Below are 17,950 nucleotides of genomic sequence, written 5' to 3'. Positions count from 1 at the left end.
TAGGGAAAACATAATGTTCTAATTTCTTATAAATTATTATTTGCCACCAAATTTTGTCCTATCAATGACTATTTACTGGTATATAATATTTCAAATCTGCTTTTAATATATAAAAGGAGTGTTGCATACTGGAAAAAAATAATACACAAAAGCTAATAATAATAACTCTTCTTTCAGTTGAAAACTCAAAGAATTGGGCATCTGGAATATAAATTTTTTGGATGAGCAAGAAATAGTGCTAGACAGAAAGGCAAAATGAAGACAGTACAGTGTTGTAACCATGAGTATCAGCTCTAGAGTTAAACTATGTGACTCTTTAAATGATTTCATTTATTCTAGCTCTCATTTCTTTAACTGCAAAATAGAAATAATAATTATATATACATCAAAGAGTTGTGAGAACTAAATGAGATTCTGTACACAGTGTTTAGACTAGTATTATGCACACAGTAAATGCTATTTAACGTTAGTTATTATTACTATTACTCGTAAATTAGTACCAGTAAGTAAAAGACTCTTTCCCCTTTCCTTTAAGAATTGTATTTTCAATAAAACTTCATAATATCATTGTTTATAAAGAGATTGATGATTGGCGGTTGACTTCTGCCCTCTATACCAGGTTCATTTGGTCATTTCATTAACCTTGTGATATGTGCCCCACATTTTATTCAGTGGAATTGTTTGGACCTCACTTATGTTATGGCAAAGTTCTACTGTAAGACCATAATTTAGAAGCATAGGTGTATGTGTAGATTTTTTTTGAAGATGTGAAATGTAGGAATAAGTAGGTAGTTTCTAAAGTACGACACCCTACTATGCTTCCAATAATTTTTCTATTTAAACAGGCTTGAGACATGCTTTTCATAAAATTTATATTTCCGACTAACCACTAAGTGATTTTATTTAAATTGCACTAGAACTAATTATGTTTTTTAAAAATTATTTTTATTTTTTGGACCCTATGGGTCCAAAAATGGGGGAAGAAGTGGTAGATGAGGAGAAAGATATTAGCAAACATGATTCCATTCCACTGTGAAGTTTTTCTGTCTAGTCAGCATTGCATTAACTTATCAGTCAGTGATACCCTTTAAATGAATGTTTTCTGATTTACATAGCCTGCATCACTTTGAAACATTCAACATGATCTCTCATGTCCGTTACATAGAACCAATAATGCTGGCCCTGTTCGAATTACAAGAAAAGTACTGTATACCAATCCAGTATCTTATAAAACCACCTGGGTGGACCACAAAGTAGGGAGTGGTGGTAGGGGAGGATGTACCTCTAGGTGGCAGCTGGGTGCTGAGAGGGGCTGGGGAGAGAAGGAGGGGGGGTATTTCCTCATGGGAGGGCACTGATTTTGCAATAGGAAGAGTACAAAAGTCATATGTACCTCTAGGTGGCAGCTGGGTGCTGAGAGGGGTTGAAGAGAGAAGCAAGTGGGTATTTCCTCATGGGAGGGCACTGATTTTGTAATAGGAAGAGTACAAAAGTCGTCAGAAGAGGTAGACTTAGGGGCATGACAGGTCAGTGCTTTCTCACCAGTGCACAGAATCGGAGGGCTTTAGTGTCGCCTTCTGCCGACCACTGGGTGAGCCCTTAGCACTATCAGCACCGTTTCAAACATCAGTGACAGTCGGCCACACTCAGCCTGTGACACTTCCTTTCTAGAGCTCATCCTGCTGGTTCTACATTTTAGGGTTTGTGGCTCAGCTATTTGCCCTCCTTTGCAACACATTGAGGCCTCCTCATGCCACAGGGCAGGGCAGTCAGGGTGCAGAGACCAGGGAACAGCAGGTGGGTTGAGAGTGTAGAGAGGTGGATGTTTTGGCTGCCTTCCCTGTTAAAAGTGCAAAATATATATATATTTTTTCTGTGTTCTGTCTGAAAAACAAAAAGCAGAGGTGGGTGTTTGCTTGTTTGTTTGCTTGTTTATTTTGGTGCCAGATCTAGTGACCTTAATGCTCCTCTTCTTTAGAGGATCATTCCAAAGGTGCAGTAAGTCTGGGGTAGGTCAATTACAGAATGTGGACTATAGTCCCTGGATTTGGGAACTGCCAATCCGAATCCTTTAGAAAAGAATCAAATTTCCGGTGCATGGTTTAAGTGTCTTGGTCTCATTGTGAACAATGAATCTGAATCATTTCTATCCCACAGGAATTGGTCCTGTCTAATAGAGTTTACTCAGATTCATAGAGATGTTTGTTTTCTTTCTTTTCTGGCAGGTTCCTGGGCAGATCGTTCACCACTACACGAAGCGGCAAGTCAAGGTCGCCTCCTTGCTCTGAGAACATTATTATCACAGGTAAAATATTACCAATGCTTAACATAGGCCCTGTCTCATGAGCATAGAACATTAATCAGCAAAAGTAATCAACTCAAAAGTAATAAAACTGCTTCATAAATTTTATTAGTCTTTTTATTTTAACTCACATGGCCGTCAAGTCTGTAGTTTCTCATTTATCTTTGAAACTTCTTTATAAATATTTTGGTATAATCTTGTGTCTTAGTATTTCAAATTTCTCATACAGTATATTTGTTCACTGATGATAGGTATATTTGAGTCAGAAGTAATTGCATTTATGTATTATTTATTAAGCATTTTAAATATGTTTAACTCTGTACAATGTATACAACTTATTGCAGACTTGGCTCAGCCATAAAATACTCAAAAAAGGGTAATCAGACCAGATGCCTAGACAACCTTTTTAACATTATGGTAATCTGTAATACGTTATGGGGAATTGCCTAGGAAAGCTATTATTTCTATACCTGCCTGCTCATCAGACTCACCAGAGGAAAATGAAAAACACAGATTCTTTATTGAAATAAAAAGTGCTCTGGCTTGGCCTGTGGATTTTTAAATTTTTCCAACGTGATTCAAATGTACACTCAGATCAGTAGGTCATTTCCTTAGTGTTTCCCAGTATCAAAGAGAAAAGAGTTTTCTCTGATGGCCTTGAGGGAAGGAAGGGTATTGCTGCCCAGTGTAAACAGCTCTGCCCTGGGGCTCAGAATGCAAATTCCTGCCTGGCACTGGAGGTGAGTCACAACCTATCTGAGCCTCTGTTTTCTTGTCTGTGAAATGAAGCTTTAGGAAGAGATGCTCCCTTAGCTCAGTTCACTTTCATGATAACCATGTGACTATTTTGTTTCCTCATCACTTAGTAAAAACAAACAAACAAACAAAAAAACCTGCCAAAAGGTGAGTAATATCTAAAGGGTAGCCCCCTGAAAGAGTCATACAGTTCTTTGAGAGGTGAGCAAACTTAGGATATTTCACAGCGTGTATCACAGATCCACTGACAGGCCGGCCAGGAGGAGTCAGAGGCTGCCCCAAAGCCTTGTGAAATGAAACTCGACCTTCCAGATGCTTCTGTCATCTGGTCACTCTAGTGTGTGGCAGTTAGGAATTAGTTCTCTAAGTCTGACTGCTAGCTAGCCAATTCAGAATCTTTGAAAGGATAATTTAAGGGATTTTAAAAATTGCCACTTGCTAGTGACAAAGATTTAGGGTGATCATTTTCTTGTTTTCATTTTAAGATTCCTCATGTCTTTGGACTTCTTCCTATTAGTGTTTAGTACGATTGTCAATAGACAATGAATTACCAAAAATAGAAAGAAGGCACAGAATCCCATGTTCTAATAATATTTAATTATTTTAATCTGACATCGTTAGTTTAATTGGAATAAAATTACTTAAAGTGTTTACTTAGTCATGACTGAATAATAAAACATTTTTCTATATGCTGGGCACTGTAATAATAATTGCTTTCCATGCATTATCTCATTTATTCTTCATGATAATGTTAAAATTTAGAGGTTAATGTAGTCATCCAAATGAAAACAATTACTGCATTATGGAGCAAGACTTCCAATCCAAGTCTGACTCCATAGTCAGAGTTCTTAACCACTAGCACAGAACCTAGTCAGACCTATTTAGTGACAAAAATTCACAAAGCAGCTTACTACAATTTAGGATATTTTCCCTCCACTATGGGCTGACATGTAATATATAGCCCCAATCAAAACAAGTGATATAGCCTATAAACAATCCTTAGTTATCTAAAACAAACAAACAAAAAAAAAGCAACCAAAACAATTCATAAGGACAAAAAAATTTAGGAAAGCAACATTTAAATAATATGTTCAGAATCTATTGAACAAAATACTTAAGGCAATTTTGTGTTTAGATGGGATGATGTTCCAATAATAGGGCTCAGGAGTCCTGACAACTGATTGACCCTATGGCGTTCTAACTGGCCTTTTCTGAGTTGCCTGAGATCCCTTCATTTTTTATATCACTCTCTAATGACAGTTGTGGAGATGATTTTATATGATTTTTTAGTCATCTTTAAAATGATTCTTGTTATATTTAGGGTTATAATGTAAATGCAGTCACCATAGACCATGTCACCCCATTGCACGAAGCCTGCCTTGGAGATCACGTGGCGTGTGCCAGAACTCTCCTGGAAGCTGGAGCTAATGTAAGTACCTGTTAAAAATGTTAACATTTCTCATCTACTGACTAAGTGATTCAAGCAAAGTTCTCGTTTTGCTTTTCTTCCCTTCTTAGTATTTTTCAAAGATAGCAGAATAAAAATAAAGTTCTCAAATTGCCCCAGCCTTCTCATTGTACTCTAAGAAGGGTTTCCAATCACTGCAAAAATGGGTAGCATGCTGCATAATACGGAATATTCTTTAAGCTCTTTCCCGCTTTCATGATTCTAAATAGCAGTAGATGGATATCTTTATGCCTATAACGTTTGTACATCTTTTAGATGCTTTTCTTTAGATGAGTTCTCAGAAATAGAATTCCAATTTAAACCGACACCAGTAAAATGGCTTCGTCACAATTTTCATCACCATTACATTAGTTGACTTTTTTCTTAACCGAAAAGTACCTAACTATTGAATTAGTTTTTGTGTGTTTGATTCTTAAGTATACAGTTTTTAAAATTTTTATTTGCATGCCCGCTCCTGTGAATTATCTACCACATCCTATTTCTATTTATCTCGAAATTTTAAATTTTTCCTCATTGATATGTCTGAGCTAAATATACGTTGTCATATTTATTGCTCACATTTTCCCAAGTATTTCTGTGAGCAGATTACATAACTTTTAAAAATGTCTAATAGTTAATCACATATGATTCTCTGAATCTCATTCTTAGATTTTGGTTCGGTTTAGGTAAATGCAATCACAATAGATGGTGTGACTCCATTATTCAATGCCTGCTCACAAGGCAGTGCAAGCTGCACAGAACTGCTTTTGGAATATGGTGCCAAACCCCAACTGGAGTCATGTCTTCCTTCTCCCACACATGAGGCCGCCAGCAAAGGTAACAGTTATGGGATTAAGTGACAGCAGGAAAATGTTCCTTCAGCAACAAGCAGTGCTCCATTTATTTTTCAATGAACAAATTGAATAAAGGGAGAAGCATGGTGTAAGGTGCATGTGTCGGGGGGATGGGCGGTAAGGAAAAGTAAATTCATGTCTACTTTGTGTTGGCAGGTCACCACGAATGTCTGGAAATACTGATATCCTGGGGCATAGATATTGACCAAGATGTTCCTCATTTAGGAACTCCTCTGTATGTAGCTTGCATGTCACAGCAATTCCATTGTATCCGGAAGCTTCTTCATTCTGGTAATTTTCTTTAAAACATCTTCCATTCTGTCTGCACACACAAGCAATTATTCAGCTCTGTATTTATTTCTTTACATATGCTTCTTCAAAAATAATATCTCATGGCTAAAAATGTTCTTATGCTCAGCATTCTCACATGCAAGTGAGAATAAATAAGAAGCTTATTCTTGCTAACTCCACTTCACCTCAAAGTTTCAAACCCTCTACTTACAAAGATCATAAAATTAAGATCTTTAAGGCTGAATTTAATGTTGCCATTCTGAGTAGAAAACCATCAGAAGAAATTTTAGAGATAGTCACTCCTTAGATAACCTTATTCTCTACCAACCATAAGAATTCATGCACTTACCGGGACTGTAACCTCTGACCCACCTACCTGAAAAGACATAACATTCTTTTCCACCTACTTTAAACAAACCAGTTCCTGAAGGTTCAGCTTTAGTGGTTTCTCCCACTATCAGGCTGAGAGCTCTTTTAGGTAATGGATTATCTCTTTTTTCCCATCATCTCTTTTCTCTAGCACAGTGTCTCTAACGTGGTAGGTGCTTAAAAATATATGTAAAATGAGTAAATGGATGTCTATGCTTTTTATTGTTTATGACAATCAGTTGGCCTCTGATATATACTGACATATATTTTTAGTAACACTTTTATGTGTTACTCACATCATCTTAGCTAAATTATAAATTTCTGGCAAGTAGTGTCTCCATCTACTATTTAATCCCCATTACACCAATTAAACTCTTAAACATGAATTCTGCTAATAATTGTTGGCAGATTGTTATTTTCTGACTATATTCTCCCATAAATTTATATAACCAGAAGAGCTTACTCTTTACAACTTTCTCTACTATGCTAGGAATATTATTCTTTCCTCCAAATATTTTATACTAGGTGAAAAAAAATATTGAAAAATTGCCATTAGTTATTGTGGATTTATTGTTATTTTCAGGCTCTGTTCTCCCATAAAATTGATACAACCAACAGAGTTGATGCTTTCTCTATGGAGATTTTGTTATGCAATATAATTTTTCCATTAAGACATTTTATATTTCGTTAAAAATATTGAAAATTATTACACTTATTGAAATTTGAAAGTAGCAAAAGGGCCATAAAGGAACTCTTAAAATGCACTGCTTCTTATAAACATGAGTTTCACGATAGTATCAAAAAAAAGAGTTGAAAGGGATTTATGCACTTTGATTCTAAACATCTCTTAGTGGTGTAACCATTTACGTACTGGAAAATGGAATTATTATTCTTTACAATATTAAACAGCATTTATTCATTGCACATGCATTCAATGACCACCATGTGCCAGGGCTTGCACTAAAATAACTGCGCAATAGGTAATTTGACACGTAAGGTTTTTTTTTTAATGTGAGCAGTTTTTAAATTCACTTCGCAGAAATATAATGTGCCTTTCCATTTAATAGTCTCTATATATTTATAATTTAAATTATAAATACATATTTATAAATATGTATTTATAATTTAAATTACATGAGTGAGAAGTGACAGGAAAATCTATATACATTTTACCTAAAGAGCTCACATATCTAGAATCATGAATTTTCCAAGAAACAAAAGAGCTCTATTGCCTTAAAATAAATGAAAAGAATTAAAGCAATAGGCTCTTGAATAATACTGAGCTATTAATTGTGACGAAAATAGATATGAGTCAACCGAATTATACACTGTTTATAATACTAGTTAATATGATTACTTTTGGAACTGTTTACAATTTTTTTAAATTTATTATGAGATCTTTTAATCATACAGAAAAATGTTAGAAAATGTAACAAATATTGGCACTCTCTATCCAAGCGTACCAAGTTTTAAGATAATACATATGTATTTGTATATACAAAGCATATATAAAAGTATGTATGCTTATATATGTATATATAAAGAAATAACTCATCACAGATAGAGTTGAGGGCCCCTTTGTGTCACATTTTCCTTCCCTTGGTGAGGTAAATGAATCATCTAACAGTTTTTGTTCATATTCATCATCATTTCTTATTTACACATAGGTGCTGATGTACAGAAAGGCAAGTATTGGGACACACCATTACACGCTGCTGCTCAACAGTCCAGTATGGAAGCTGTAAACTTACTGCTAGAATTTGGAGCAGATATCAATGCCAAAAATACAGAGCTTCTGCGACCTGTAGATGTAGCTGCTTCTAGCAGTTTGGTGGAAAGATTATTGCTTCAGCATGAAGGTACGAAGAATACATATGGATAGTTTAAACCACAAAAATACACTTGCCTGAAATAGATGAAATTTAAAGACCTCTTGTTGGCACGTAAAATAATAATGGCATAACTTCAGAATACTCTTCGTGAAAGTAAATGTTTTTTAACTTAGTTTCTATCTATAAAGAAGATATCACGATGATCTTTTTTTTCATCTTACCTAAACTTTATATTCCTTGGGTTAATATATTCAGTTTTTAGCAACACATAATAGTATGTAATTCTGTTTAACATCTGCTAATAAATATTTGGAAATATGCCCCTTTTTACAGGGACATGCACCTTCTATAACATGTTATAGAAAATAATCAGGAAATATTTCCATAGTTAAGACTTTTGTTCTGAAACAGAATTTCTTAAGCCTGGTCCAGACACAATAATAAAATTGGCTTTGGCTTCAATACTGAACCTGATTCGAAGAAACATTTTAAATGTCCCCCTTTAGTGCATAACACTTCTTTGATTTTTATCTCCTTCAAAAGGCAGAATTTGTTTCTGAGGCTTTAAATGCAACAATAATTTCATAAGCCTGAAGACTATAATGTTTTAGAAAAACGTATATGAAAATACCTTAATTATAATAAGATCTTGTAAATAAAGGCAATATAAATGCTTACATAAATGTCCCAAGTATAGTGGTCTCACTGTCCTGGTTTACTACAAAGCACTTGTAGTTTTTGATGGTTTCATATAACGTATCTTAGAACACATAAAAATCTGTTTTGACTTTAATTAACAAATACTTTCACGTTTTTTGTAGCAACCCCAAGCTCCCTTTGCCAACTCTGCAGACTCTGTATCAGAAGCTACATAGGAAGACCACGGTTACACCTTATCCCACAGCTCCAGCTGCCAACATTATTGCAGAATTTCTTACAGTACCGATAGAGCAGTAAGATAATTATAAATACTTTGAAAATCAAAAATTTCTATTTCATCTGCCTAGCGTATATTTCATATTAAAATATGCATAAGATAGAGTAAAAGTGAGTATGAGAACACCCAGGGAAGAAGTGAAATATCAATTTTAATTTTAAGTGTACTAGTGGGTACTATTGTTTTATGCATTTTTATTGTTTTTGACTATCGTGTATTTAATATATCTACATATTATTATTCCCATATACCTTTTTGTTGGTTTAGAAAAAATGAAAAAGTCTCCATTTTATATTTTCTAGTATGGCAAAAATAAATGAACTCTTAAAAAATTATTTGCATATTATATTTTAAAAGATTTATATCCATCAAATAATTCATTAGCTTTTTAATTTTGGCAACTGTAATCAATTATCTCTGTATTTTTGATGTTATTACAAAATATGAGTATGGTTTAGAAAAGAGCAGCTATTATCGTTTTCGAAATAAAATGACTTTCCTTCAGTAAATCCACTATGTTGCACATGCATTATAATGATCAACTCATTAAGAAAAGATAAATTACTCCCTTCCTGCAAAGACCTCACTAGTCATTTCACCACCTTAAATGGATCTATTGCAGAAACTGGTAAAACTGGAAGTTATCACCACTGCCCTCTCATCCTGAGGTGTATAGAACATTATACACCTACTAAAGCTATTTTAAGACCACCTTCTTCTCAAGGATAGCCTCTTAAGGTCTCTCTTCAGTGCTTTTAAACATATCAGTCCAGCTTTCTTCCATTTCAGAAATTGTTAATAGCTGATGATACCTGGACTGAAGAAAATGAACTTCATATCTAATTGATAAAGAGGGCCTGGTCACATCCCAGGGATCAGGGCAGTCCAAGGCTACAGGAAATGGAAGATAAAAAAAAAAAAATCCTTAAATTATGGGGTGCCACTTAGCAAACCTAGAAACCTTAAAAAATTTACCCTATATATATAAACCTTAATAGTGGTATTTCTAATTCTTCTTATACAAACCAAGGGTTCAGCTCGGACTGTATTAGCAAGGGAGTGTTGCATCAAAGAAGATCTTACTAGAGCAATGTCCTCTGCAAGGGTCAATGCTATGTTTATTCTCTCCTGCTTTAACTGTACTTGAGTGCAACATAAAATATAATAAAAAGTTGTGTGCCTCCTTTGTAATTTAAACCAGATTTGAGTCTATTAGGGACTTAGAAATAAGATATTCAAGATACTTACAATTCTGTGTAAAGTAGAAAAAAATATTTTCTTGAGTTGTGTAAAGTTATCAAATTTTGATTAACTATTTTGACCACTACTTTAATAACGCAGGGGCCTATTTTCCTTTCTTAGTTTTTGACTGACTGCCAGAGACCCACAGGAAATAAACCATTACTGTATGTAACCCCAAAGTCACTAAGATTGCAAAAAAAATTATTTGTTTAGATTTTCACAAATAGAAATAAGGCTTTGCATGTTTATTAAAGTATGTTTTCTATGTGGTTAGAAACTTTTAAATGTGTCCGTTTTATTATCTCTAACAAATTTATAGTGATCTCATGAATAATGTGCATTTAAAATGTTTAAATTATAGAGTAACCTCATGAAATATAATTAGGTATTAAAACCATTTTTTAGTAAAAAAGGTTTCTACTATATTTTTTCCTGGTATTCTTAGAGAGTAAGAGTAATGAAAAACATCCCTCTCCATTGGTCTGGTGCCAATAAGAGAAGTAAATATCAAATATTCACATGAAAACTGGCATTTTAAAATTTTAGAATACTGGGACCTTGTATCTTAGCTTGAGTATGATAGTTTTATCAAAGAACTGTTCTAATTTAAATATACCATATGTTTGCTAATGTATTCAAGTGTGATTATTATCCCTGGAATAAAATACTTTTTTCTGTTCTAATTAGTATTTGATTTTACAATGGAAGATAATGGCGAATGTGATTCATTTGCACTAATTTTTTTACCCATCAGTTTTCAAGTCACTGCATCATGGTCAATGAGAGTAGAGTAGCACACATTGATATAGATATAGTGACCTCCTGGGAACAGATATGATTCCTCTGTCATGCAAACACCTGAGGACACATTTGAGTGAGTTTGGAGGTGTTAAGGGGTGTTTGGACTCACAGTATCACAGCAGAGCAGGAACAATTAGTTATGCACACATCCCAGGGACAGAGCCCCTTAAGCGTGGGGCCTCATGCTGCTGCAGGGTCTGCATGTCCACAAAGCCAGCAGGCTTGTGGTAGAAGCTGGTGGGCATTCAGAATCTAGTCTGCCTTGGCATCTCCCTGGCGGTGGGAGGGACAGATGTCCTTTTAAACCCAGAAAGAAGTCACACACACACACACACACACACACACACACACACACACCCCTAGAGCACCCAATGACAAATTAATCCTCATGGGACAGTACCATCGAAACATATAAGATGGAAAAGAGATATTTTCCTAACTTAACAAGTTTTGAGGCATCTCTCTCAAAATGAGTCGGCATTTCACATTATTGGGTTTCAAATTATTATGCTCATCCATATCTATTATATACATAAAGATATATTGCCTTAGGCAAGAAATTACTCCTTGTAAGGAAGGTCTCAATTTAATTCTCAACTAAACAGTCTCAGGTCTCAGTCAGGGAGAATGGAAGGCAGCAATTTTATACTTTCAGTTGCATTCTCCTTAGTAGAAAAAATGGAAGGTATTGAAAAAAATCTCACAAACTTTCTTCTTGAATTGTGTATGAGGAGGGAAAATCATATGGTCAACCCACCCACATACACTTGTTTTAGTAACAATGGGCTGGATTCTGCTCCAGGGTCACACACTCAGAAGGCCCCATGCTTGGTTTAATGGCCTGATATTGTCATCTTGAAGTTCTTTTTGAACAATATGCCCACATTTTTACTTTGCACTGTGCCCTGCAAATTATGTAACTGTTCCTATTCAGCTGTGACATTGTTAAACACACTGGTAAATAACACCCACCTGAGGGAATTCTCCCTCTTGGGGTAAGTCAGATAGAACTTTCGCAGGTAAGTCCCTTTGCCCTGTTCTGGGATGAAAAGAGGGAGAAGGTGCACTCGCAAAACAAAAGGCAGAATTAACTTTTCTCCTTGTGAGTGAGTGTAATTTCTCTCTCTATCCTCTTGAATCCTTTGTGGGAAAATTACCTGCATCAAACCAAATTAAATTTGATTAAGGCCTGAGGGGCACAGAGGAACTGGAGTAGATTTTTTTTTATTTTGCAAAATGCCCTCCAGTAATTTCTTCCATCACTGTGCACATACCTTTGCTACGCGACTCTCCCTCTCTTTGCCTTAGGATTCAGAGTCTATTTCTCCATTCTTGAGTTTGGACTGGTTCTGTTTCTTGTTATGGCTAAACAACATGATGGAAAAGATATTGGGATACTTTTGAGTAAAGGCCTCTGGAGACCTTGCAGTTTCTGCTTTTGTCCTCTTGGCAGTCTGGGCCTACCTTGTGAAGGAGCCTGGGCTAGCCTCTTTAAGGATGAGAAAGCACATGGAGAGGAGCCCTGCCGACAGGCAGCCCCAGCTGCCAAATGGGTGAGTGAGGCCATCTTACACTGCCAGCCCAGGTGGAGCAGCCAGAGAACTGGAGAACCGCAGCCATCTGAGTGAGGCCAGGCAGAAAGATCCACTGGCTGATGCCCTGCACCATCCTGAGAATGTAAATTATTGTTATGTAATTCAAGATACTAAGTTTGGGAATGGTTTTTTTTACATAATAATAGATAATCAATAAGAAATACATACTTTCTACCAGGGTCTTATGAAGATTTCCATCTTACTTCTTCCCATTTTTCAGTTCCTGATTTTCCTTATCTTGTAAGGATTTGGGAGGGACCTCCTGTAGTTCTGCAGGGGAGGGGGGGTTTTCCCAATAGTACGTAATTTTTTTCCCCATTTTAACACTTTCATTCTTCCAGGTACATAAGGTCAAAATTCTGAGTTAACCAGAAGAAAATAATGAGGAAAAAAAGTAAAGAAATATTATTATTGATAGATAAAATCTTTGAGATCATTTCTTCCTAGAATACTCCAGATTGAGTCATGGTTGACTTTTCAAGAGAAAGCCACAGGAAATATTTCTTATGTCCACAAACACAGCACATCAAACAGAATCAGACCCCTTTCAGGAAGAGATTTCTAATTACAGCACAGGATGACTGGGACTGGCTAAATAGTATATGTGCTCTCCTGCTTTCCTAGTACTCCCACACAGATAGGGTGAGAGTACATGACGGGTATGAGTAGAAGTGACATATGGCACTTGTAGGCTAGGAGACATAAGAGTCAGTGTGTATCCTTCCTCTATCTGGCTTTGCTATAGCAACCTCAGAGGCCACACGTGCCAGCTGGGGAAATCTGCACCAGCCTGGATCCCCACTTGTGGAAACCATCTCCCACCCCACTGACCCACAATAGACATGAAATATCAGCAAGAAATACATCCTTGATGTATTAAGCCACTGAAATATTTGAGTTTGTGTGCCGTAGTAATAATTACCTGTCTAATATGTTAATTTTCATAGGTTTAACCTTTAGCAATCAAAGTATGAGATCCAATGGCCTCACACTTTCGCCTGTCGCTTTGTAGCTCTTCAATTCATTTCTACACAAACTCACAACATATGGAGTTAGAAACATTTAATTTTTAGTCTTTGTGCATTTATGGAGACAGAAAGATATACGTTCCAATTGGCGTTTACATTTGTTAAGTGTTGGTTATATCCCATTACATTTATTATCAATTGTAACTGACTTGACCATGAGTTGTAATTACAATTACCGGGATGAAAATTATCCATATTTTCATCTATGTGGATGGAGACATTAACTGGCCAAATAGATTTTAAATACACTATTAAGGAAAGTGCTTCTAATATGCATCTGGCTTGAATATGATAAAGTGAATCGCTCTAAAGGGAGATAAACTACCAAGACTCTCTGCTTCAAAATTAGTTGAAAAAAATTTAAGCATCTGAGATATTAAAACATTTACATAAATGATTAAATCTTACAATCATTTTTAAGAAGCTGATACTGACATTGGAATATAAAAATTTAAATGGTAATTTAGGTAGTAGACGTGTTCTTAAGTTTATAGTTCTCTCTGCTCAAATATAAATAATGTTTCCAATTCATGTTTAGTTTATTGCATTCTCATGGCTATGACTTTCAATTCAGATTATTAGGAGGGCAGCATAAGAGTGAAAAGTTATTACTTCATCATGAGCAACGTAGAAACTGAACTATATTCTTTCAGTTATCCACCTTTGAAAATTCACAGTCCAGTGACAATTATAACAATAGTTCTAGGGTGACACTTCAAGAAATTAATCTTAGACACAGCTGAAGACAAAGGTAGTTCAATGCTGCAGCAAAGTGATGAAAGTAGCATATCTTAATAAATTTTAAATTATGGGTAAGGTGTAGTATAAAATAACTTTTTGAGGGGCTTATGTTAATAATTTTTTAATTTTTAAATTACAGTTGGCATAAAATATATTAGTTTCAGATATATAACATAGTAATTAGACTTATATAACTTACAAAATGATTGTCCTGATAAATCTAATACCATCTGACACCATACGTAGTTATTATAATATTATTGACTAGATTTCTTATATTATACTTAACATCCCCATAACTATGCTGTAACTACCAGTTTGTACTTCTTAATCCCTTACCCTTTTTCACTCATCCCTCCAAATCCCCTGCCATTTGGCAACCATCAAAATGTTCTCTGTATCTATGAGCTTGTTTCTTTTTGTTTATTTTGTTCTTTAGATGCCACACGTAAGTGAAATCATATGGCATTTGTCTTTCTCTATCTGACTTACTCCATTCAGCTCAATACCCTCTAAGTCCATCTATATTGTTGCAGAAGGCAAGATTTCATTCTTTCGTATAGCTGAGTAAAATTCCATTATATATATGTACTGCCTCTTCTTTCTTCATTCAAGCATTGATTAACACCCAGGCAGCCACCATATCTTGACTGTTATAAATAACGCTACAATAAAAGTGTGGATTCCCATGTCCCTTCAAAGTAGTGTTTTGACAGACAAAGACGTTAAAAAATATATATATTTATAGGCTGATATCTCTTATGAACATTGATGCAAAAATCCTCAATAAAATATTAGCAAACTGAATTCAGCAATACATTAAAAGTAGCATACACCGTGATCAAGTTGGATTTATTCCTGGGATGCAAGGTTGGTACATCAATTAATGTGATATATCACATTAACAAGTTGAAAGATAGAAACCATATGATCATATCAATAAATGCAGAAAAAATGTTCGACAAAATTTAGCATCCATTTATGATAAAAACTCTCAGCAAAATGGGAATAGAGGGAACATACTGCAACATAATAAAGGCCATATATGACAAACCTACAGCTAACATCATACTCAATGGAGAAAGGCTGAAAGCATTTTCCTTAAGATCAGGCACAAGACAAGGATGCCCACTTTCACCACTCCTCTTTAACATTGTATTGGAACTTTTAGCCACAGCAATAAGAAAAGAAAGAAATAAAAGGCATCCAAATTGGAAAGGAAGAAGTAAAACTCTCGTAATTTGCCAATGACATGATACTATATAGAGAGAACCCTAAAGATTCCACCAAAAAACTGTTAAAATGGATCAGTGAATTCAATAAAGTAGCAGGTTGCAAATTAAATATTCAGAAGTCAGTGGCATTTTTATATACCAATGATGAACTTTTAGAAAGAGAAATTAAGAAAACAATCCTGTTTACGATTGTGTCAAAAACTATAAAATACCTGGGAATCAAATTAACCAAGAAGGTAAAAGACCTGTTTTCAGAAAATTATAAGTCATTGAAAAAAGAAATTGAAGATACAATTATTAAATGGAAGCATATACCGTGTTCATGTGTAGGAAGAATCGACATCATTAAAATGGCCATACTACTCAAAGCAATCTATAGATTCAATGCAATTCCTATCAAAATACCAATGGCATTTTTCGGAGAGCTAGAACATATAATCCTAACATTTATATGGAGCCATAAAAATTCCCGAATAGCCACGGCAATCTTGAGAAAGAAGAATAAAGTTGGAGGTATCACATTATCTGATATCAAACTATACTACAAGACTACAATAATCAAAACAGCATGGTACTGGCATAAAAACTGATACATTGATCAATGGAACAGAAATCCACGCCTATACGTTTACTTAATATACGACAAAGGAGGTAAGAATATACAATGGGGTAAAGACAGTCTCTTCAATACATGGTGCTGGGAAAATTGGACGGATAAATGCAAAAAAAAAAAAAAAAAGCTGGACCACCTTCTTATACTGTATACAAGAATAGACTTGAAATAGATTGAAGACTTAAATGTAAGACCTGAAACCATAAAACTTCTAGAAGAAAACATAAGCAGTAAACTCTCTGATATTACTAACAGGAATTTCTTTTCGGATATATCTCCTCAGTCAAGGGAAACAAAAGAAAAAATAAACAAATGGGACTACATCAAACTAAAAAGTTTTTGTACAGCAAAGGAAACCATCAACAAAACAAAAAGACAACCAACCATTTGGGAGAAGATATTTGGTAATGATACATCTGATTAGGGGTTAATATCCAAAATATATAAAAAACTTATACAACTCAACAACAACAAAAAACCAAACAATCCAATTAAAAAATGGGCAGAAGACCTGTACAGATACTTCTCCAAAGAGGAAATACAGATGGCTAATAGTCATATGACAAGATGCTCAAGGTCGCTAACCATCAGAGAAATGCAAATTAAAACCAAAATTAGATATCACCTCACACCTGTCAGAATGGCTATCATCAATAAATCCCCAAACAGCAAGTGTTGGTGAGGATGCAGAGAAAAGGGAACCCTCATACATTGTTGGTGGAATTGCAAATTGGTACAGCCACTATGGAAAACAGCACAGAGGTCTCTCAAAAAATTAAAAATGGATATATCTTTTGACCCAGCAATTGCACTTCTGGGTATTTATTCAAAGAAAATCAAAATAATAATTTCTAAAGATCTATGCACTCCAACATTCTTGGCAGCATAATTTACAATAGCCAAGATATGAAAGCAATCTAAACGCCCATCAACAGACGATTGGATAAAGAAATTATGGTTCATATATATACAATGGAATATTACTCAGCCATTAAAAAAAATGAAATCCTACCATTTACAACGACATGGATGGACCTAGAGATTATTATGCTGAGTGAAATAAGTCAGACAGAGAAAGATAAATACCATATGATTTCACTTATATGCAGAATCTAAAGTACAAAAAGAAGAAATGAATTAAAAACAGACTCACAAATATAGTGGACAATTTGGTGATGGACAGAGGGGAGGGGAGCTGGGAGGCTGGGAGAATGGGGTGAAGGGTTAAAGAGGTACAAATGAGTAGTTGAGAGCATGACAGAGGGAATGCAGTTAGCATTAATATGGCTAGGTGGAGGGCCATGAGAGGGAGGGAGCAATTGGGGGTATCATTTTATGAATTATACAGATGTCTAACCAATGTACTGTATACTGGAAACTAATTTAAATAAATAAATTTTTAAAAATAAATAAATAATAAATAAATAAAACTCTTAGAATTGATCAAATTCATGTAGCAAAAAAAAAGTAATGTTTTGGGTTTCTTTGGATAAATACCCAGAAGTGGGATAGCCGGGTCTTCCTTTGTCTCTCATTATAGCTTTTGTTTTTAAGTATATTTTAAATGATGTAAATATTGCTACTCCAGCTTCTTTTTGTTTCTTTCCATTTACATGGAACATCTTTTCCATCCATTTACATTCAGGTTATGTATGTTTTCAATCTGAAGTGAGTCTCTTGTAGGCAATATATGTAAGGGTCTCGTTTTCTTACCCATTCAGCCACCCAATATTTTGATTGGAGTATTTAATTCATTTACATTTAAAGTAATTATTGATAGATATGTAGTTATTGCCATTTTATTCATATTTTTTAAAATCTTTTTTTCCTTTTTTCTTCTTAAAGAAGTCCCTCCAACATTTCCTGTAATACTGGCTTGGGATGAACTCCTTTAGCTTTTTCTTGTC

The 17,950-nt window shown here is 34.9% G+C and overlaps 1 protein-coding gene across 2 annotated transcripts in view; it reads left to right on the top strand.

Moving 5' to 3' along the window:
• Positions 1-9,048, top strand: part of ASB5 (ankyrin repeat and SOCS box containing 5) — a 41,936-nt gene extending 32,888 nt beyond the window's left edge. The window contains exons 2-7 of one of the 2 annotated variants that reach the window (XM_006916357.2): positions 2,226-2,305; positions 4,380-4,487; positions 5,192-5,342; positions 5,516-5,650; positions 7,687-7,878; positions 8,673-9,048. In XM_006916357.2, coding sequence (XP_006916419.1) covers positions 2,226-2,305; positions 4,380-4,487; positions 5,192-5,342; positions 5,516-5,650; positions 7,687-7,878; positions 8,673-8,800 — 794 coding nt within the window. In that variant the 3' untranslated portion in view covers positions 8,801-9,048. The remainder of the gene's footprint in view (positions 1-2,225; positions 2,306-4,379; positions 4,488-5,191; positions 5,343-5,515; positions 5,651-7,686; positions 7,879-8,672) is intronic. The other variant, XM_006916358.2, reaches the window with a different exon arrangement.
• The last annotated feature ends 8,902 nt before the right edge of the window (positions 9,049-17,950 follow it).

Source organism: Pteropus alecto, unplaced genomic scaffold (assembly GCF_000325575.1).
Source record: "Pteropus alecto unplaced genomic scaffold, ASM32557v1 scaffold24, whole genome shotgun sequence".
Lineage (NCBI taxonomy): Eukaryota > Metazoa > Chordata > Mammalia > Chiroptera > Pteropodidae > Pteropus > Pteropus alecto.
Note: the sequence above shows the minus strand (reverse complement) of the source record. Positions and strands in the feature narration are given on the sequence as shown.